Raw genomic sequence first — 23584 nt, 5'->3', positions numbered from 1 at the left:
CCATATAAAGGAGGTGGGATAGTCTGGCAGATGTTTTTGATGTTTGATAGCCATGTCCTGAGTTATTCAGTATTGTTGACAGAGGAAACAGTGCAATAACAAATAGTAATGGTGATAATGAATCTCCTTGAAATATTCCTCTCTTGATATTAACCTCTCCCAGCTCTCACCATTGATCTGCAACTGTGTCTTCCATTGTGCCATCGATCTTTGCACAAATTTTCTGATGTTTCTACTGACTCCTGTTATTTCTAGGCACTTTATTATCCAATCATGTGGCAGAGAGTCAAATGCCTTTTTGTAGTCAATCCATGCAACATTCAGGTTGGTCTTCCTTCTCTTGCAGTTTTCCAAGATCATTTTGTCTATTAGGAGTTGATCTTTTGTTCCTCTGCTATTGGGGCGGTTTCCTTTCTGCTCAGGTGGAAAGAGATTGTTTTCAACTAAATGCTGTTGCACTGCATCAGCTACTACACCAGTTAGTAATTTGAAAGTTGTTGGTAAGCAGGTAATTGGCCTGTAGTTACCTGGTGTTGCCCCTTTTGCTGGATTTTTCATTATTAGGTAGGTTTTCCCAGTTGTTAGCCACTTTTCAATTTCTCCTCCTTGTAGTATATTGTTGAACTGCTTGGCAATGAGTGGGTGTATAACAGTTAGATGTTTCAACCAAAACCCATGCAGTTCATCTTCACCTGGTGCTGACCAATTTTTGATTTTCTTTGCTCTTTTTTCTACCATTTTTGTTGTTATTACTAGTTCTTTCATTTCAACTTCTGTTTTATTTGCATCCACCTCTTTTAACCAAGCCGCATCCTTGTTGTATTTCTTTGGGTTATCCCATATCTGCTTCCAGAACTGCACTGTTTCTTCCTTGTCAGGTACTGACTGATTCCTTGCAGTTTCTCCATTGATGGATTGGTAGAAACGTTTCTGATTGGATTGAAATTGGAGGTTCTGCCTATAGTTTGCAATTCGAGCTTCATATCTACTGATTTTCCTGGCTATAGCTGTTATTTGTTGCTTTATTATTTCCAGTGCTTCCTTGATCTTCCTTGTTTCTAAGTGGTATTTCTTGATTAGGTATTCTTTGGTCTTCTTGTTCTTCAGCTTCTTTTCTTTCATCTGTTCTAGCTTGCTTGCATGTGATCTTAACTTGCTGATCTTATTTTCTAGTCTAACCTTCCATTTTTCTGGTGCACTATTTGTTTGTTTTTCTTCTTTGTTGATTTTGCACCCCAGGTATTCTGTTATAACTGCAGCTGTGCTGTACATTAGTTGGTTTGTTTCTTGCAATGAATTGGTGCTTATACTTGATATTGCAATATTTGCATCTTTTAATGCTTGTGCTAGCTGTTTCTTTGGAACAAGCTTCAATGCAGGTAGCCTTATTCTATTGTTTTTGTGCTGTTCTAGATGCTCAGTTATTCTTTGTTTCAATTCTTTTATTTCTTTAGTTAGAGGGTTTTGTTCTTCCTGAGGTAGAGGTGCCTGGTTTCCAAATGAGAACAGTTGTATATCTCTGCTGGATTCCTTCACTGCCAACTCCCCCTGGTTTGCCTCTACATTCTGAATTACTTCTGGTAAGGCTTTGATTTCTTTGCCCTGGGTAAACCTTTGCAGTTCGTCCAATTCTGTTTCTGTGAATACTTTATTTCGTGTTATAAATCGGCGTTGATCTGCTAGTCTCTGTTCTGTTATTTCTGATTCTGGATGTTGTTCTTTCCAGAACTGGTGCATTCGTTTTAGATATCTTATTATTATTATTATTATTATTATTATTATTATTATTATTATTATTATTATTATTATTATTATTATTATTATTATTATTACCTACTAACTGACTGCGCTGATCAAAGAAAAGAACACAAGTCCTTTTGTTTCCACTTGGAAACCGCTTTTGGACTTTGTGCTTAAGGTGGAAAAAAAATGATATCACGATTTTGGGTTTTACCGAGGAGACTGATTTGCCGATCCAGAAATGGCTAGCGCATTTCTACTATAGAAATGTAAAAAGTTGAGATTTGATTTTAAGGTCTGATTTTACTGCAACAGAGAGAGTCGGAAGTCAAATGCTTTTTGTTTTTTCCCCCCCCCCGTCCCTTTCTTCACACCTTTTTTGTTTTCCTTTTTCTAATGTTGCCCCCTGCTATTTGCTTTTGTATGTTCGCATTTTATTTTATAAATTAGAAGTCTTCAAACATGGCAACTTTAAACCTTGTGGACTTCAACTCCCAGAATTCCTCAGCCAGCCTCCAGTTTGTTTGTTAGATTTAAGACAGGGGTCTTCAAACTTGGCCCTTTGATGACTGGTGGACTTCAACTCCCAGAATTCCTCAGCCAGCCTCCATTTTGTTTGTTAGATTTAAGACGGGTCTTCAAACCTGGCCTTTTTATTATTTGTGAATGAAACTAATGACTCAGGACCCGTTATTCACACTTACGATGTTGCAGCCTCCCCGTGGTCATGTGATCAAAATTCAGACGCTTGGCAACTGGTGTGTACTGTATTTATGGGCTCAATTGTGGTTGTAAGTCAAGGATTACCTGTAATTCTTACACTAAGGGCTTTTGAAGGTTAAAACAATCAATTTCTACCATTTTTTTTTTTAAAACTTAACGACATCGCTCATCTCAGCCCCCTTTTTGTCATGTTGTTGCTTCTGTTCCGTTCCTTTTCTCATTTGTTTGAATATTCCACCCGGGCAGGACTCACTTATTAAATGGAATGACATTGTTACGCTTTATGGCAGTGTTTCTCAACCTTGACAATTTTAAGGCATGTGGACTTCAACTCCCAGAATTCCACAGCCAGCTGGCTGTGGAATTCTGGGAGTTGAAGTCCACATGCCTTAAAATTGTCAAGGTTGAGAAACACTGCTTTATGAGATTAAGTCCCAGGATAAAATCAGAAGCTGTCAAACGTGCCGATGGTCACCGGAGAAAAGAGAATAAGGGCAACGGAGTTCCTTCAAAAGGACATTTGAGCAATATAATGTCGGTTAATTAATCATCTAAAACCTTGTTGTAAAGTTAATTAATCATCTGAAAAAGGAGAGGTTTGAGTCATTGTCAGACAACATATTGACTTTTTCATTGTTTGCATTAAGCCAACTTTTTCTGCTTGAAAAAGTTTCAGTTAGCCAAGCGGACCTGCAAAGCAAATTTGCATTTTGAGGCTTTTGAGTGACAAAAGGCCTTGCGTTATTTGCTCAGTTCGTGTTCTATATTTACAGTATTAATTTTGAATTGGTGCTCAAGATCAGGGCTTTTCAACCAGTGGTTTGGGTACCACCTGTGGTACATTGGCACCTGGCAGGTGGTACATGACCATCCTAGCAACGTGGTAGCAGGGGAGGGGAATGAGCTGAACCAGTGGCAGCACTGCACAAGCCTGAGCGAGAGACGGCTGGAGCTGCAGGGCTGTCAGGGCTCAGCGGAAGCGCCAGGATCAGTGCCGCTTTCCAGCTGATTAGCACTTCTTTGGGGCTATCGGCTCAGCGGAAGCGCCAGGATCAGCACCAGGCTCCAGCTGGAGCTCGGCGCTGATCCTGGTGCTTCTGCTGAGCCCTGAAGAAGCATCAATCAGCTGGAACTCAGCACTGATCCTGGCGTTTCTGCTGAGCCCAGAAGAAGCGCCCATCAGCTGGAATGTTGCAGCATCTCCAGGGTCTTGTGATGTACATTCAGATGCTTGGCAACTGATTCATATTTATGACGGTCACAGTGTCCCAGGGTCATGGGAAGTGACCAAAACCTGCTGCAACCACCCAGCAGACGGGGGGGAATAAAAACCAAACACCCCCCAACCCACCCCCATGGCCAATCCCCAACAGAAATGCTCACAACAATGGAAACCTCAGACGGGAGGAAGAGCACGGCCGGGCGGGCAGGCAGGTGTCTTGCTCGGCTGTGGCTTGGGGGGCACTTTTTTCAGTGCCATTGTAACTTCGAACAGTCACTAAGCGAATTGTTGTAAGTCGAGGACTACCTGTACTTTATTACTTTTTTTTTTTTTTTTGGTCATCAAGTTTTTGACACCTGGCTGGTGGTCCTCGGATGTTGCCATATCCTAAAAGTGGTACAATGGGTGGAAAGGTTGAAAAGCCCTGGGCTAGATGACCTTCTCCAGCGTTGTTATCCTGTTGTCAGAAGGATGAGCTGTCCCAGAGCTAATCTTTGCATTACACACCTGATTCCTTCTATGTCACAGACCATCGCAACGATCCAGGATTTCCATTCTCTTCCCTCTTGGCTCGCCCTGTGCGAAGTTGTGTCTTCCGGGTTCAACGCCCACAACCGCAGGGGAGCTTTCCTGTATTTCCTGCAGTCAGACAGATGCTTATCCAGAGCTTGGCACAAGTCCACAGCTACGAGGCTCCCATACCTGTCCGTTCACGATTTGAAGGGCAGTTGGGCTTCTCCCCTGCTTCCCATCAGGAAACATCTGAGACGGCTGCTCTTGGCTGGGACAGCTCAGCCTTCTGACAACAGGATTAGAAAGCCGGAAAGGACTGTGGAGGTCATCTAGTCCAACCCCCCCCCCAGCTCAAGCAGGAGACCTTACAATGCCTTGTGGTAAGGACACACTTGGAATCCTGCATCCAGTTTTGGTCACCACGATGTAAAAAAGATGTTGAGACTCTAGAAAGAGTACAGAGAAGAGCAACAAAGATGATCAGGGGACTGGAGGCTAAAGTATATAAGGCAGTGGTTCTCAACCTGTGGGTCAGGACCCCATTTGGGGTCGAACGACCATTTCACGGGGGTCGCCAAACAACGCAGTCCGCCATTTTTTTCCCCCTTTTCCTTAGCTGTGCTACTCCCTTTTATTCTATTGGCTTTTGAAAGCCAATAGAATAGACTCTCTTGAATAGAGTCTAATTCTATTGGCTTTCAAAAGCCAATAGGAATTGTCCAGGCTGTCTCTGCCCTGCTGAGCCCACCAAAAGTCCCATTCTGCAAACGGTGCTGCACCAGTTGAGTAGTCCTCAACTTACGACTGGTTGCGTAGTCCTTGACTTACGACCGGTTGGGGGTCGCGGCATTAAAAAAGTTGAGAACCACTGATATAAGGAATGGCTGCTGGAATTAGGTATGTCCAGTTTAACGAAAAGAAGGACGAGGGGGGACAGGATAGCAGCCTTCCAGTATCTCAGGGGCTGCCCCAAAGAAGACAGGGTCACGCCTGAAGGCAGGACAAGAAGCAACGGATGGAAACTAACCAAGGAGGGACTTTGGAGATCATCTAGTCCAACCCCCTGCCCAGGCAGGAAACCCTATACCAGTGATGGGCAACCTTTTTGGCGTGGTGTGTCAAAATTCGGCAAAAAATCGAGCATAACTCGCGTGGTGTGTCACTTCGACAAAAAAACATAATTTTGCGCAATTTATAGTTTAAACTACAAAAATGTATAATTGCAATATATAATTGTATTTAATAAACCAAAAACAAATTATTTAACATACCTGCTTAGTAACTTCTTTGTTCATCAATCTGTCGATGTCGTATGTTGCCCTTGATATTATTGAACTTGTTTGGGGTGCCGTGAACTGAGATAAGTGAGGGGGAGGGCAAATTCTTTAACTAACCTGCATATTAGTGACTTTTTTGTTGCTGAATTTCATTGGCTAAATCTTCAATTGAAGGTTGGTATTTTGTACACTTCAGGCCCAAGCAAGCGCTACTAACCTCATCTGTCAATCTGTTTCTTTTGTTGGTTTTGATATTATTTAATGCTGAGAATAAGGTCTCACAAAAGTACGTAGAAGGAAAAATTGTGAGTAAAGCTGTTGCTATATTTTTCAGGGTGCTAAAAGTGTCTGGTAGTCTGTTCCAGGCACTCCAAATTTCCTGTTCGTAGTGGCACTCATCTTGATTCTCCAAGCGGCCCCTTTCCAGATTCTCAAGCTTTGACCTCAAGTCGACAAACACCTGAGCCCAGATGCTGTCTTGAAATTCTGCAAGCTGCATCTCCAAATCATCTATTTGCGTCCATTCGAAACCATTTAATTCCAAACTATTGTAGACTACTACATCAGGATACTTAATTATTCTCATGGTCTGTTCTAGGCTTCTAAATTGACTAAATCTATCAGTAAACTGGTCAAGTAACGAGTCTAAAACATGCTGGCACTTCATATGCAAGAGTTCCACTTCATTTCGTACAGCTGCACTGGCCTTCTCAAAATGCTTTTGTACTCGAGGAAAATACTTATATGTTTTAGTTTCTACATCTCGCTTGAAAATTTTTACTTTACTTTCAAAAGCTTTTATGTATCCAAACATAACATCAATACTTTTGCCAAAACCTTGTAACTTTAAGTTCAGTTCATTAACATGAACAGAGAGATCTGTAAAAAACATCAGGGTGTTGACCCACTTATCATCATTGAGCTGAGGAAAGTTTCCCAGATCCTTATCTTCAAGAAATACCTTAATTTCTTCAAAGCACTCCACAAGCGCTCAAGAACCTTGCCTCGGCTCAGCCATCCTACATTATTGCACATCAGCAGTCCACTGTAGGTGGAATCAACCTCCAGTAAAAGTGCTGAAAATTCTCGCTTGTGAAGGAGGCGAGCAGTTATTAAATTAACTATTTTTGTAACAACTGACATTAAGTCATTTAAGTCAGTGAATCCTGCCTTGGCACATAAAGCCTCCTGATGGATAATACAATGAAAAGGCACAATCGGATGTCCAATAGCTTCTGTAAACAATTTCACAAATCCAACTTTTTTCCCCACCATGTTTGGGGCACCATCTGTCGTCACTGACACAACTTTAGAGATATCAATGCTTAGGTCGCAGAATGTTTGCATAACAACCTTACATATTTCGCTTCCTGATGTACTTGTTGGAACTGATACTAACTTTATCAACTCTTCTCTCATTGTGTGACTATCAGAATATCGACCAATAATGGCCAACTGAGCATGTGACATGACATCAGTAGTTTCATCAAGACAGATGGAAAAATATTTACAATTCCTTATGTCTCTCTTTAATTGATGTTGTATGTTTGTGTTCAGTCTCATTATTTGGTCTTTTATGATATTTCTACTGAGTGGTAACTCAGATATTCTCTTAATAATTGCATCTTTATTCTGCATATCGTGAAATAGAAGTGGCGGACATCTTAGGAGAGTTTCTTTAATAAATTCTCCCTCATTAAGTGCTTTTGCATGCTGAGCTATGGAGTGAGCAATGCTCAAACTTGCAGATGTTAAATTTGTACAGCCTTTTATAAATTTAAGGATGGAGTTAGATTGGCTCTTATAAAGATGTAGCTTCCTGGAAATGTATTCCTTCCTTTCATCCTCACTTTTTTCCAAGAGCTGGGAATGATTAGTTTCAAAATGTCTATTTATATTCCACGTTCTGCTTACTACCGTTTCAGTACATAGAACGCAAAATGATCTGCCATTTTTTTCTATAATACCATAAATCTCGCTCCATGTCTCTTGAAAGGGTCGGCCACTGCTACTACCACTCCTTTTACTTAACCTTTGTTTTTTATTTTTTGGGTGCTCCATCAGTGGGCCAGTGACAGCAGATAGAATTATAGATAGCTTGTTAGCCAATTAGGGGTTAACTAGCCTAACACAGCCTCCCCCTCACTTATCTCAGTTATTGTGGGCAATTACAAGTCCACGGCACCCCAATAGTTGCTGCTAATGGCGCTCACAGGTCCCCCTTACTGTGTGGCATGCACTAATTGCGGCCTGACTGGAGAAAGGCGCGCACTGTTCCTGCGCTCCTCTCCTGGGGGTCCTCCCTAACGTACTCTCAGCCGTGCTGATGAAGTGTGTGCGCACGGCACGCACGCCTTACCAGCAGCCCCTGCGTTGATAAAGGGGCTGTGCCTGTGCTTGCCTGTCAGTCGATGGCGGCGCAGGCTGAAGTTTGCGGCGGGGACACAGTGAATGAGTGAGTGTGGGTGGGGGAGATCACACGTCCCACCCCCCGTTCCTCCAGCACAGAGTATATTTCTTTCATCCTTCCTGGATCCAAGGCCGTAGTGGTACGGTTGCTCTAGGGGGGCGGTAGTCAAAATGGGAGAGTTTTAGTGGGTTCGCGTCCCACATAACCTGGTGACCCGCCAGGTATCCGTGGGGATTTCTCTTCCGTGGCGAAAACAAAAAAAATATTTCTTTCATCCTCGGCGTGCAGGAGCCGAGGATGAATTGCATAAAATCGCATGAAATCCTGCGCGTGTCACCCCAAATGGCTACGCGTGTCAGCACTGACACGCGTGTCATAGGTTCGCCATCACTGCCCTATACAGACAAATGGCTGTCCAGTCTCTTCTTAAAAACTTCCAGTGTTGGAGCATTCACCGCTTCTGGAGGCAACTTCTTTCATTATTTAACTGTCCTCACTGTCAGGAAGTTTCGCCTTCATTCCAGAATATACAATAAGAAAGTTGGAAGGGACCCCGGAGGTCTTCTAGTCCAGCCCCCCGCTCAAGCAGGAAACCCTATGCCAATTCAGTCAAATTGTCCGGGTCTCTTCTTAAAAACCTCCAGTGTTGAAGTACCCACGACTTCTTTCCAGGATCTGACAGGCTGCATAGCCAGACAGTGTTTTCATCCGAGTGGGGGAGAGAGAAAGCCGTGACTTCAAATGGAAAAAAAAAAAAACTATGAAAGGCAAAAGGGAAACCTGGCTCTTCAGATTGAGGGAGGTTGGTGCCACTGAGGGTACCAAGATGGGATCCGAGACTGGCGGCTCCAATCTCCTGATGTGCATTCATATCAGGGCGAATTGATTTGGGCAAATTGATTTATTTAATAATAATAATAATACATCCACATCTGCCTATCCCAGGTCCTGGGTAAGGACTCGATAGGTAGACAAAATGCCAAATCCAGTCTGAACATCTGGCTGACTGTGCGATGATCGATAATAATAATAATAATAATAATAATAATATAGTTGGAAGGGACCTTGGAGGTCATCTAGTCCAATCCCCTGCTCAGGCAGGAAACCCTATACCATTTCGGACAAATGGCTGTCCAGTCTCTTCTTAAAAACATCCAGGGTTGGAGCATTCACAGCTTCTAGAGGCAGGTTGTTCCATTGGTTAATTGTTCTAACTGTCAGGAAATTCCTCCTTAGTTCTAGGTTGCTTTTCTCCTTGGTTAGTGTCCATCCGTTGTTTCTTGTCCTGCCTTCAGGCGCTTTGGAGAATGGCTTGACTCCCTCTTCTTTGGGGCGGCCCCTGAGATACTGGAAGGCTGCTATCATGTCCCCCCTCATCCTTCTCTTCATTAAACTAGACAGACCCAATTCTAGCAACCGTTCCTTATATGTTTCAGCCTCCAGTCCCCTGATCATCTTTGTTGCTCTTCTCTGCACTCTTTCCAGAGTGTCAACATCTTTTTTTACATAGTGGTGACCAAAACTGGATGTATTGTTCCAAGTATGGCCTTACCAAGGCATTGTAAGGTCTCCTGCTTGAGCTGGGGGTTGGACTAGATGACCTCCAAAGTCATTTCCGGCTTTCTAATCCTGTTGTCAGAAGACCAAGCCGTCCCAGAGCTAATCTTTGCCTTACACAACTGATCTGTAGGCCAGACCTTTCTAAAAAAAGAGCCTATAACCTCCTAGCCCAGGGGTAGGCAACCTTGGCTCTTTTATGACTCGCGGACTTCAACTCCGGCTCAGGAATTCTGGGAATTGAAGTCCACGAGTCCTAAAAGAGCCAAGGTTGCCTACCCCTGTCCTGTGGGATAATCCCTTGCCAGTGCGTGCGTGTGCGTGTGTGTGTGCGTGTTGTCTTTTTTCCAAATGTAATAATTTATTGGGCGCACCCCTAGGGTTGACAAACACGATTGGAATGCGTGAACCTTGGAGGTTGCAAGGTGTGATTGTGCAGTCGGAAGGGCAGGCTGCATTCTTGGGGTTTGGAACAGCTGAAAAGGAAATAGTAGCATCCTGTGAAACCATAAGTCTCTCCCCCCCTCTCCCTTCCCCTCCCCTTCCCTCCCCTCCCCGTGCGGAGGGTGTTTGAAGAACCTGTGAGACAGGGACGCTGTTCGGAAACATTTTGTTTTTTAGAGTCAGGTGCAGTTTTTCAGGTGATGCTGCCTTGAATTGGGTCTTGGATCAAGTTAGATCTTCCTTTCTCTGTCTGTCTGTCTCTCTTTTTCTTTCTTTCTTTCTTTCTTTCTTTCTTTCTTTCTTTCTTTCTTTTTTTCTTTCTTTTTCTTTCTTTCTCTCTCTCTCCCTCCCTCCCTCCCGCACTCTTTCTTTCTTTCTTTCTTTCTTTCTTTCTTTCTTTCTTTCTTTCTCCCTCCCATACTCCTGCACTCCTTCCTTCCTTCCTTCCTTTCTCCCTTCTGCACTCCTTTCTTTCTTTCTTTCTTTCTTTCTTTCTTTCTTTCTTTCTTTCTTTCTTCCTTCCTTCCTTCCTTCCTTCTTTCTTTCTTTCTTTTCTTCATTCCTTTGTTCCTTTCTTTTTTCTCCTTCCCTTACTCCTTCCTTCCTTTCTTTCTTTCCTTCTTTTTCTTTCTTTCTTTCTTTTTTCTCCCTCCAATACTCCTGCACTCCTTTCTTCCTTCCTTTGTTTCTTTCTTTCTTTTTCTTTCTCCCTCCTTTACTCCTTTCTTCCTTCCTTCCTTTCCTTCCTTCTTCCTTCCTTTCTTTCTATTTTCCTCCCTCCCGTACTCCTGCACTTCTTTCTTTCTTTCTTTCTTTCTTTCTTTCTTTCTTTCTTTCTTTCTTTCTTTCTTTCTTTCTTTCTTTCTTTCTTTCTTTCTTGTATTTATATAGCTGGCCCATCTTTCAGCTAAATCTGAGCAGCTCCCAGTCAGACCTTTAAAAAATAACTTATAAAATCGTTGAAAAACAAATACACAGATAGTCCTTGACTTACAACCACAGCTGAGCCCAAACTTTCCATTTCCACTAGATTAGACAATTGCTAAGGGTATTTTGCCCCATTTTACGACTTTTCTCGCCACATTTGTTAAGTGACTCCCCGCAGTTCTGAAATTAATAACACCGTTGTTAAGTGAATCTGGCCTTCCCATTAACTTTGAGTGTCAGAAAGTCACAAAAGGGGATCACATGATGCTACAATTATCATTGATAGGAGTCCGTTGCCAAACATAAGAGTTTTGGTCACGTGACCACGGGGATGCTGGAATGGACATAAGTGTGAAAAATGGTCACAAGTCACAAATTTTCAGTACCGTTGTCACTTCAAAAGGTCACTAAATGAACTGTTGTAAGTCAAGAACTACCTGTTTTCTTGGTAGAGAGCATAAAAGCTCCAGTAATTAATATCATTTATCTATTATATTTAGAACAGAGGTGGGGAACCGTGTCCCTTTTATGACTGGTGGACTTCAACTCCCAGAATTCCTCAGCCAGAGTGCCTGGCTGAGGAATTCTGGGAGTTGAAGTCTACCAGTCGTAAAAGGGCCACAGTACCCCAGCCCTGGTTTAGAAGGAAGCTTTTGTCGCTGTGGCGGATACAGCTTTGAGCTGGCGTCAGTGAGAATTTGTTTGGCTGGTTTCTGTTCTCTGCATCTGCATCCACAACGCTCCACTTCACGCAATTACCTGACTTAAGTTTGAATGGCAGATACAAATCCTTCCTTTTATTTAGATATTGCATTACAATAATTCTCAGCCTGGAAATGATATAAGAATGTTATATATACTATAAAGCAGGTGGGTTGTTTCCTGTTGGCATTTCTTCTGATTCAGAGCGTAGTCATCCGCGTTCAATCAAACTAAAATTGAATTATTCACCCTGTCTTAACTGACACACCGCACAATTGCTGCGAGGGACCATTACATATGAGGAGGAAATCCGTGTATGCTTAAGATCAGCTCTCTGGAGATATACTCCCAAGTTTATGGCGAGAACCAGTTTGATGTAGTTAGTAAGAAGCTAACCTAGAAATCAGGAGAATGTGTTTAGGCGTGAAAGTTGGCTGGGAGACTTTGGGCTAATCATCCGGAAACGGTGAATTCTAATCCCGTTTTAGCCATGAAAGCTGGCTGGGTGGCTGGACCAATCACCAGGAGATGTTCTAGATTTTGGGCCAATCACTAGGAGACAGTGCTAGTTCTGCTTAGGCATGGAAGTCAGCTGGGAGACGTGCCAATCACCAGGCGATTGGGAGTTCTAGTTCTGCTTAGGCATGAAAGTCAGCTGGGAGACTCTGTGCCAATAGCCAGGCGATTGGGAGTTCTAGTTCTTCTTAGGCATGAAAGTCAGCTGGGAGACTTTGTGCGAATAACCAGGCGATTGGGAGTTCTAGTTCTGCTTAGGCATGAAAGCCAGCTGGGAGACTCTGTGCCAATCACCAGGAGACTGGGAGTTCTAGACCTGCCTTAGGAATAAAAGTCGGCTGGGAGACTTTGGCCCAATCACCAGGAGACTGGGATTTCTAGACCTGCCTTAGGAATGAAAGTCAGCTGGGAGACTTTGTGCCAATCACCAGGAGACTGGGAGTTCTAGTTCTGCTTAGGCATGAAAGTCAGCTGGGAGATTTTATGCCAATAACCAGGAGATTGGGAATTCTAGACCTGCCTTAGGAATAAAAGTCGGCTGGGAGACTTTGGCCCAATCACCAGGAGACTGGGAGTTCTAGTCCTGCCTTAGGCATGAAAGTTAGCTGGGAGATGTGCCAATCACCAGGAGACTGGGAGTTCTAGTTCTGCTTAGGCATGAAAGCCAGTTGGAAGACTTTGGCCCAATCATCAGGAGACTGGGAGTTCTAGTCCTGTCTTAGGCATGGAAGTCAGCTGGGAGACTGTGCCGATTACCAGGAGACTGGGAGTTCTAGTTCTGCTTAGGCATAAAAGCCAGTTGGATATCCTTGGCCAGTCATTGGCTCAGCCCAGCCTACCTCACAGGGTTGTTTTTGTAGGGAAGAGAGGAGGAGGAGGTAGGAGTATTAGTTTTGTTTGCTGCCTTGAGTTATGTATCAAGCAATAAAGTCAGGAGCAAGTCTAATAAAGAAATAAATAAAACACCCTCTGGTGCTTTCTCAATGCAGGAGGACCACAATGGCATGGAGGCCGATCTGGACAAAGACGAAGTGTTACAGCCCCAGCAGGGCGAACTCTCAGGAGAAAAACTCCTGACCACCGAATATTTGGGAGTAAGTACAGCAGTCCACCGGGTTGGGATGGTATTGGAGTACGCGGGCAAGACTCCGCAGCCCATAAGCCTTCCCTTGCTCTATTTTCAAAGCAGTGGGATGTGATCCTCTGAGCTTCGAAGCTCCCTGGATCTGCCCTAAGTGCCGATTACCCTTCTCTGTCAATATCCAGCTGGTGATTCCGAATAAAACTTCATTCCCTTTCCGAAAACCATGCCGTTTATTGAATACACGGCACGGTAACGTTGAAGCAAAACTAAGTCTGAGGTTCCCACACCAATTGATAGACTTAAAACAATTGCTTTCCCAGCCAAACCCCCAACCTCTTACGTAATCCATATGAACAAGTCCACTTTGTTACGGGAACCGTCCGCTTCAGATCCACACCTGTTCTGGTGTCCTTGACAAGGCTTCAGGCTCCCACGGTCTGTGGCTGAATTAAAGAAGTTTCGTCTCTCCGTCTATCCACTTGAAAGTAACACCTTCCCCCCGCCCCGCTCCCCCCATCTAAAGGCAAAGTTTCATCCTTGACATGCACACATTCGTAGACCTGGGCTTTCGCAAAGCCCAGCGTGTGGAATGGGGGAAAGAGATGGTTGTTGCCCCAGAGCAGGGGGTCTTCCAACTTGGCCCTTGTATGACTTGTGGACTTCAACTCCCAGAATTGTGGGAGCTGAGGAATTGTGGCTGAGGAATTGTGGGAGTCGAAGTCCACAAGTCATACAAGGGCCAAGTTGGAAGACCCCCTGCCCCAAGTGTTACGTGTTTCATTTGGTGCACAAATGAAACACGTAACAAGTGTCTAGACAGGCCAACTTTCTCCTTTTTCTCACGGCTCTTGGACTTCTCCCTTCCAAATAACTTCTCTCTCTCTCTCTCTCTCTCTCTCTCTCTCTCTCTCTCCCTTTCTTTCAGATCATGACCAACACCCCAAAAGCACGGAAGAAGAGCCTGTCCAGTGTCCGTCACAGTGTGGATGAGCCTCTTCAGAGACCAGTGACCCCCAGCTATCACAGGGCACATTACCCAACGTAAGTCCGGGCAGACCCACCAGAATCTAGAGATGGGATGCTCCCGATTCACGGGAACGTGATTCAGCGAGGAAAAGATAAGTGATGAAATAAAGCAGAGATGACTCAGCACTTATTGTGGTTTTTTTTTTTTTTTTAAGAATGTTCCTTTACAACAGGGGTCTTCAAACTTGGCCCCTTCATGACTTGTGGACTTCAACTCCCAGAATTCCTCAGCCAGACACACTGGCTCAGGAATTCTGGGAGTTGAAGCCCACCAGTCATGAAGGGGGCCATAGTTCCCCCACGCTGGCTGAGGAATTCTGGGAGTTGAAGTCCGCCAGTCATGAAGGGGCCAGGTTTGAAGACCCTTGCATTAGAAAAATGGGTTCCAGAAAGAACATGACGTACAGGTAGTCCTCGATTTAACGACCACAATTGACTTCAGAATTTCTGTGGCCAGGCAAGACAATTTTTTAAAGTGAGTTTTGACCCATTTTACGCCCTGTCTTGCCACCGTCCTTAAGCGAATCACTGCAATTGTTAAGTCAGTCACACGGGGGTTACGTGAATCTGGCTTCCCCCCCTCATTGACTTTCCTTGTCAGAAGGTCGTAAAAGGGGGATCGTGTGACCCCGGGACACTGCGACCGTCGTAAATAGGAGTCAGTGGCCAAGCATCTGAATTTGAATCACATGACCACGGGGAGGCTGCAACGGTCATTAAGTGTGAAAGACGGTCTTAAGTCACTGTTCACAGAAAAAAAAATAACAATAAAGCTATCCAATAATAAAGGATAGCCTTTGTTGTCACCTTTTTTTCTGTGAACAGTTGTAAAGTAGGGGGGATATTAAATTTTGACAGCGCAGCCTCGGGGGGGGGGGCGAGGGGTGTCACATCACTCTGAACACGAGACTTGGGTTGTGGGTCCATTTTTGGCTGTGGGCTGTTTTGCTAGTTTCCCACCTCTGGTGTGAGATCTTTTTCCCTTTGGTTTTGTACCAGAGGGATCCGAACCGAAGCAACCAGTTCAATTGACACCCAGCCAAAATAAGCAAATTAAGAGAGATTGAGATCCAGAAGGAATTTATGGACCGAGAGGCGATGCACCCTACCCTGTTCCGTGAAAGCTCAAGGGCTGAGCAATCGGAGATCTCCAGCGAGAGATAATCCACCTGCTTTTCAACCCTCAAAAACTGCTGCCAGTATTTTATTTTATTTTTTCACTTTTATTGCTGTGTTGTTGCTGTTTTGAAGAAAGCAGGCCTCCTTCCCTGCTCTGTTATTTTCATCTTTAGGGAGCCTCTGTGCTGGGATAGGTTGAAAAGGTAAGCAGGTGTTATGGAGGCTTCGTTTTGTGGCCTCACCTTGTAGCTTTTGTCTTGAGATCCCATTTGCAGGATCCACAGAACTGTGTGGAAGGAGGAGCAGCACTGAAGAGTCGGCTTCTGTACCGGTTCAGATACTGGCCTGGAAACGAGGAGACTGGGAGTTCTAGTCCCGCCTTAGGCATGAAAGCCGGCTGGATGATTTTGGGCCAGTTATCAGGAAAGTGGGAGTTTTAGACTCACTTTCCGCAGGAAAGCCAACTGCCTGACTTTGGGACAATCACCAGGAGAGTGGGAGTTGTAGTATTGCCATAGAGGTGAAAAATAACCATGTGACTTTCGGCCAATCATCAAGAGACCGGGCGTTCTAGTCCTGCCTTAGGCATGAAAAGCAACCATGTGACTTTGGGCCAATCACCAGGAGACTGGGAGTTCTAGTCCTGCCTTAGGCATGAAAGCCAACTGCATAACTCTGGGCCAGTTCCTCTCCCTTCCACCTCACAGGATTGTTGTTTTGGGGAAATTAGGAGCAGGAAGGAGAATTAGGTATGTCTGTAAGCCGGAGTTAGTTTTAGAAATAATGAAGGTGAGAAAAAGATAAATAAAACAATAAATAAATCACCAGGAGTTGGTGAGTTCTTGTCTCGTGGTTGGCATGAAAGCCGGCTGGGGGATTTGGGGCCTATCACTAGGAAACTGGGAATTTCTTCACCCCAGCTAGAGAGGGGGAAAAAAATAATAAAATGGAAGGCACTTTGCATTTGCTGGCTCAGACAAAAAAATATATGCATTGGTGGAAACCATGTCCAATATTTTAAACATGGAAAAAGCAACTTACTTATTCAGGCTTGCTACAGAAAAAAAAAAACCATTGATAAATTTGCTTTAAAAGAACCCACTCGAATGCACAGGCGTCCTTATATATCTGGAAGGCAACCATTTCTATCTTTAAATTAAAACCAGTGGTTTAATGGTATTTAGGTAATACAGGGGAGCAACTGAAAATAGAATCCTAAGTTACCAAGTGCACGCAGAGAGAAAGGATGAGATTCGATTTTTCAATAATCTTACTAGGAAGATATACCCTTAAATGCAGGCTCATAAGGAACGGCTGCTGGAATTGGGTCTATCTAGTTTAATGAAGAGAAGGACGAGGGGGGACAGGATAGCAGCCTTCCAGTATTTCAGGGGCTGCCCCAAAGAAGAGGGAGTCAAGCTATTCTCCAAAGCGCCTGAAGGCAGGACAAGAAGCAACGGAGGGAAACTCACCAAGGAGAGAAGCAACCTGGAACTAAGGAGAAACTTCCTGACAGAACAATTAACCAGTGGAACCACCTGCCTCCAGAAGCGGTGAATGCTCCAACACTGGAAGTTTTTAAGAAGAGACTGGACAGCCATTTGTCCAAAATGGTATAGGGTTTCCTGCCTGAGCAGGGGGTTGGATTAGATGACCTCCAAAGTCCCTTCCAACTTTACTATTATGATTGTTATGATTATTATCTAGTTTAATGAAGGACAAGGGAGGACATGATAGCAGTGTTCCAATATATCAGGGGCTGCCCCAAAGAAGAGGGAGTCAAGCTATTTTCCAAAACCCCTGAACGCAGGACAAGAAGCAAGGGATGGAAACTAACCAAGGAGAGAAGCAACCTAGAACTAAGGAGAAACTTCCTGACAGTGAGAACAATTAACCAGTGGAACAACCTGCCTCCAGAAGTGGTGAATGCTCCAACACTGGAGGTTTTTAAGAAGAGACTGGACAGCCATTTGTCCGAAATGGTACAGGGTTTCCTGCCTGAGCAGGGGGTTGGACTAGATGACCTCCAAGGTCCCTTCCAACTTTATCATCATCATCATCATCATCATCATCATTATTATTATTATTATTATTATTATTATTATTATTATTATTATATTTTAATGTTCTCGGTTTACCCAAAAGATGCAATTTTCTTTTTTTTTTTTTGGAGAGCTGAAGTCCAATTCATAAACCGAAAGAACATTTGGAACACGGCTGGCTTTCCTGACTGAGCGGCATTTTCCAAGCAAAGGGAAATTGCAATTTCCTTTTCAGCTGGGCTTGAAAAAAATCCCTCGCCCTGAGCTAGGGACGGTCTCGCTTTTTAAATTGCATGCATTGCTTTATTTCTTGGTTCCCATTTCCAGAGTGTCAGCTGGGAACCAGAAAGATATGTTTGCAGAGGCTCATTTCATATCTTCAGGGACCCCTGCTCTAGAGAAGCCTTGGGACCTCTGTAGAATTTGCATTGTGGGTGTGTAAGGATTGGTTAATACAGCTTAATATCCACAGCTTAATATTTACGCCAGCTTAATAGCTAAGCTAATCAAGATCAGCTGAAGTATTAATACCACTTTACCAGGCCTTGGTAAGGCCACACTTGGAATACAGCATCCAGTTTTGGTCACCACGATATAAAAAAGATGTTGAGACTCTACAAAGAGTGCAGAGAAGAGCAACAAAGATGATTAGAGGTCTGGAGGCTAAAACATATAAGGAACGGCTGCTGGAATTGGGGATGTCTGGTTTAACGAAGAGAAGGACGAGGGGGGACATGATAGCAGTGTTCCAGTATCTGAGGGGCTGCCCCAGAGAAGAGGAAGTCAAGCTATTCTCCAAAGCGCCTGAAGGCAGGACAAGAAGCAACAGATGGAAACCCATCAAGGAGAGAAGCAACCTAGAACTAAGGAGAAACTTCCTGACAGGTAGAACAATTAACCAGTGGAACAACCTGCCTCCAGAAGCGGTGAATGCTGCAACACTGGAAGTTTTTAAGAAACTGGACAGCCATTTGTCTGAGATGGTATAGGGTTTCTTGCCTGAGCAGGGGGTTGGACTAGATGACCTCCAAGGTCCCTTCCAACTTTATTATTATTAAGCCAGCTTAATATCTACGCCAGCGTTCCTCAACATGACCAGCTTTAAGATGAGTGGACTTCTCGCGCAAGTTTATTTATTTATTTTATTTATTTATGAGACTTATATACCGCTTTAAGTGCAAGCACTCTCTAAGCGTTGTACACCAGTAAGCAATGTATATATATATTTACATTGCCCCCAACAATCTGGGTCCTCATTTTACCTACCCCCAGAAGGATGGAAGGCTGAGTCAACCTTGAGCCGGTGAGATTTGAACCGCTGACCTGCTGAACACCGTCAGCTAAAGTGGCCTGCAGTACTGCACTCTAACTGCTGCGCCACCTCGGCTCATTTAAGTTAGGCCCCAAGCACACCAGCCAGCCACTCACGCTGCCCATTTGGGAACAGGCCATGATGGAGCCATAGTCAGCTGCAGCCCACAGGTTGAGGACCCCTGTCCTAGTGGACCATCACTTAAGGGCAGTGCTTCTCAACCTTGACAATTTTAAGGCATGTGGACTTCAATCCCAGAATTCCACAGCCAGCAACGCTGGCTGTGGAATTCTGGGAGTTGAAGTCCACATGCCTTAAAATTGTCAAGGTTGAGAAACACTGCTTAAGGGTGAGCCAGCAGTGTGCCAAAAAAAAAAAAAAAAAAAAAGCCAATGCAGTCCTAGGCCTGAATAGGACAACTTGCTACGGGACAATTCCATAATTCCATTTAATTCTTTAAAAGAATTTTTAAAACATTTGTTTTAAATGCTGTCGTTCGCCTGTCATTTTCTCCCTCGCCTTTCATCCTGGCATTCTTTCTGGAATGATTCTGTTCCCCTGTTTCTTCAACGCAAGGCAGTCCTCGGCGTACGGCCAGGGCTGAGCCCAAAATTGAGGTTTGCAAAGTGCAAAATGTGTTCAGTGAGTTTTGCCCCGTTTTACAACTTTCCTTGCCACCATCGTTAAGCAAATCGCCGCAGTTGTTAAATTGGTCGCCTGGTTGTTAAGTGAATCTGGATTCCCCCCCCCCCCATTGGCCTTGCTTGCCAGAAGGTCGCAAAAGGGAGAGATCACGTGACCCGGGGATACGGCAGCCGTCATAAATGTGAGTCGGTTGTCAAGCATCCGAATGTGACACCTGGAGGCACGTCAATGGTGGTCAGTGTGAAAAATGGTCGTAAGTCACTTTTTTCAATGCTCTTGTAATTTTGAACGGTCACTAAGCAAACTATCGTAAGTCGTAAGTCGAGGACTACCTGTATTAATGTAACCGTTGGCCGCAGCGAGTTGGATGTTGCATCAACAGAGGGATAGCATCAAGATCACTAGAAGTGGTTGTACTCTGGTCATAAAATATATGAAGAACGGTTGCTGGAATTGGGTATGTCCTGTTTAATGAAGAGAAGGACGAGGAGGGACATTATAACAACGTTCTAATATCTCAGGGGCTGCCCCAAAGAAGAGGGAGTCAAAGCTCTTCTCCAAAGCGCCTGAAGGCAGGAGAAGAAGCAACGGGTGGAAACTAACCAAGGAGAGAAGCAACCTGGAACTAAGGAGAAACTTCCTGACAGTGAGAACAATTAACCAGTGGAACAACCTGCCTCCAGAAACGGTGAATGCTCCATCACTGGAGTTTTTAACAAAGCGATTGGACAGCCATTTGTCTGAAATGTTACAGGATCTCCTGCCTGAGCAGGGGGTTGGACTAGAAGACCTTCAAGGTCCCTTCCAGCTCTATTATTCTGCTATTCCTCCTGGAGGGCCTTTGGAGCAGGCACCTCATTCGAATCCTGCTCAAAGAGAAGCGCTGAGGGCCTTTTCTCTACTTGTCAGTTCTTTGAAGAGTTGTTAACACCCACCCACACACCCGTCCTAGGTCATCCCAGGATTACAAACTAAACACTTGCTTCATTGCGCTTGTGTTGACAAAATGGAGCTCAGGCAGCTTCGCCTTAGCCTTATGCTAAGCAAAATGTGGTTAATCTAATCTGTAGTTGCTTTGATTTGGATATGGCGTGGTGGTGCACACCCAGTTCCTTTTTATTTTTGCATTGTTCGTGGAATTATGCGCACCCGGAAAATGAATTTGTTCAGGAGCAATGTTAAGCCTGTTTTGATGAAACCGAATGTAGAAAGTCCTTGATCTCCTATGGGAGACATGTCAAACACAAGGCCTGGGGGCCGGATGCGGCCCGCGAAGTAATAATAATAATAATAATAATAATAATAATAATAATAATAATAGTAGTAGTAGTAGTAGTAGTAGTAGTAGTAGTAGTAGTAGTAATGGTAAAGTTGGAAGGGACCTTGGAGGTCATCTAGTCCAACCCCCTGCTCAGGCAGGAAACTCTACACCAGTGGTTCTCAACCTGTGGGTCGGGACCCCATTTGGGGTCGAACGACCATTTCACGGGGGTCTCCAAACAAGGCTGTCCGCCATTTTTTTCCCTTTTTCTTTGGCCACGCCCCTGGCACCCGGTGATGTATAAGTGGTTGGGGGTCACCACAACATGGGGAACTGTATTATGGGGTCGCGGCATTAGAAAGGTTGAGAACCACTGCCCTACACCATTTTGGACAAATGGCTGGCCAGTCTCTTCTTAAAAACTTCCAGTGTTGGAGCATTCCCTGCTTCTGGAGGCAGGTTGGCCCATGAAGCTATCCTGGAAACAGTGAGGGAACGGCCCCCGCTGCCTTGGCCCTGGCCCAGGCCGGTCAGGAGCCAATGTACAATTTTGTGGTGGCCATCTTGGCACTTGCCCCGGTGGACCATGCCTTGGCGCTTGCCCTGGTCCCCCTCCACCTTCTGCCAGAGACCCTCAGATCTGTCCCACTCCTGCCCAGGCCCCCCATAGGCACCCTTGACAAGAAATGATGTAGAACTGGCCATGCCCACCCAGTAGGCCACACCCACTCCATCCACGCCCACCCAGTAGGCTGCACCCACTCTGGCCACACTCACCTGCCCCCCCCCGAGCAACCGCAATCCTGATGCGGCCCTCAGTGAAATTGAGTTTGACACCCCTGTCCTATGGCAAGAAGGCTAAAGAGAAAGGTCTTAAGAATAATTTTCTATAAGATGGGAAATATGAAAATACTAAGCGGCCTAGGCCTAGGGCAGGGGTTGGCAACCATGGCTTTTTTATGACTCGTGGACTTCAACTCCCAGAATTCCTGAGCCAGCATGGGGGAACTGTGGCCGCTTCATGACTTGTGGACTTCAACTCCCAGAATTCCTCAGCCAGCATGGGGGAACTATGGCCCCTTCATGACTTGTGGACTTCAGCTCCCAGAATTCCTGAGCCAGCATGGGGAACTATGGCCCCTTCATGACTTGCAGACTTCAACTCCCAGAATTCCTCAGCCAGCCTGGCTCAGCTTGGAATCCTCTCCCTTTCCCCTCAGCATGGCTGGCTCAGGAATTCTGGGGGTTGAAGTCCACCAGTCATAAAAGGGCCAAGTTTGAAGACCCCTGAGTTATACTAATATCGAAGAAATAGTGGAATAGAATCATGAAAGAAAGAAAGCCAAAAATGAAATGTGAAGGGCCCAAAAATAATTTTTTTATTTTTTTTAAATAATTGAATTGGCGAGTTGTCGCTTGGCAAGTTGGCTGTGGCAAGTTTCCTATTCCAATTGTATTGTGGTGAAACTGAATGAAATGTTTAAGTGTTTAGATGGATAAAGATGAGAAATCTCAGACAGCACCCCATAGATTTCCCCAAACTCAATAGGGAATGGCCTAGGTCAGAGGTAGGCAACCTTGGCTCTTTTATGACTCGTGGACTTCAGCTCCCAGAATTCCTGAGCCAGCATGGGGGAATTATGGCCCTTTCATGACTTGCAGACTTCAACTCCCAGAATTTCTCAGCCAGCGTGGGGGAACTATGGTCCCTTTATGACTTGCGGACTTCAACTCCCAGAATTCCTGAGCCAGCATGGCTCAGCTTGGAAACCTCTCCCTTTCCCCTCAGCACGACTGGCTCAGGAATTCTGGGAGTTGAAGTCCACCAGTCATAAAAGAGCCAAGGTTGCCTACCCCTGGTATAAGGGAAGCTTTTAGTTACCCAAGTGTAATATGAGAAAAATGATAATTGATAAAGCTATTTTGAATATTGATGGGAAATTAAAATTGAAAAAAAAGAGAGAAAAAAAAGGATACGGATTAAATGCCAATACATTTGAGATATGTCTTGGCTAGAGAAGATGCTATAAACTGATATTATTGACACTATTTATAACATTAGAACATGTGATGAATATGTTTATATTTAATTATATAGGTATTAATAGCAATAAGAATTATACTTGCATAGTGGGGGGAAATGCCTGAGCAGGGGGTTGGACTAGATGACTCCCAAGATCCCTTCCATCATCATCATCATCATCATTATTATTATTATTACTATTGGAAGAGGAGAGGATCAGGGAAATACTGGATGGTGTAGTATTGGATATTTTGAGTGAAAGTTAATATATACCACAGAATAATAAAGGAACCCAGGTGCCGAGTTGTTTATTAAGTACTTACAATTGTAAAACTTGAAATTAATAGAATATTTACAAAAAAGAGAGAATGGTCTAAGAGCCAAGTCAACTCTCCTGCAGCTGTGAGCCAGCAGGCAGAAATCAGCCAGGTTGTTTCCAGATCCGTCCGACATCATTTATTTGTTGGTTGGTTGGTTGGTTCTATGTTTGTTTGCTTTCTTATCCCATCTTTACTATTTGTATAAGTAACCCAAGGTGGCAAATATCCATAATGCTCCTTCCTCTGCCTATTTTCCTCACAATAACAAGCCCCCTGTGAGGTGGGCTTGGGCTGAGAGAGAGGGATTGGCCCAAAGACACTCACTTGGTTTTCATGCCTAAGGCAGGACTAGAACTCACCGTCTCCTGGCGATTGACCCAAAGACACTCAACCATCCTTCGTGCCTGAGGCGGGACTAAGACTCATCATCTCTGGGTGATTGGCTCAAAGTCAGCCAACCATCCATTGTGCCTGAGGCAGGCCTAGAACTCACCGTTTCCTGGTGATTGGCCCAAAATCACCCAGCGGGTTCCTAAAGTGGAACTAGAACTCATTGTCTCCCAGCTGGCTTCCATGCCTAAGGTGGGACTAGAACTCACCTTCTCCTACTGATTGGTCCAAGGTCACCCAGCCAGCTTTCATGCTCACCTAGTTTCCAGACTTAAAATAGAACTAGAACTCACCGTCTCCTGGTGATTGGCCCAAAGTCACCCAGCTGGCT

General features: G+C 44.5%; 1 protein-coding gene across 4 annotated transcripts in view; it reads left to right on the top strand.

Annotated features, from left to right (window-relative positions):
- LOC120320314 (lisH domain-containing protein ARMC9-like) overlaps positions 1–23584 on the top strand; it is a 139974-nt gene that overhangs the window by 86343 nt on the left and 30047 nt on the right. For all 4 annotated transcript variants that reach the window (XM_039369925.1, XM_039369926.1, XM_039369929.1 and 1 more), the window contains 2 exons: positions 13021–13125; positions 14041–14156. In XM_039369925.1, the coding sequence (XP_039225859.1) occupies positions 13021–13125; positions 14041–14156 (221 nt within the window). The remainder of the gene's footprint in view (positions 1–13020; positions 13126–14040; positions 14157–23584) is intronic.

The sequence above is a fragment of the Crotalus tigris genome, unplaced genomic scaffold, assembly GCF_016545835.1.
Source record: "Crotalus tigris isolate CLP2741 ecotype Arizona unplaced genomic scaffold, ASM1654583v1 scf7180000021321.634910, whole genome shotgun sequence".
Classification (NCBI taxonomy): Eukaryota; Metazoa; Chordata; class Lepidosauria; order Squamata; family Viperidae; genus Crotalus; species Crotalus tigris.
Note: the sequence above shows the minus strand (reverse complement) of the source record. Positions and strands in the feature narration are given on the sequence as shown.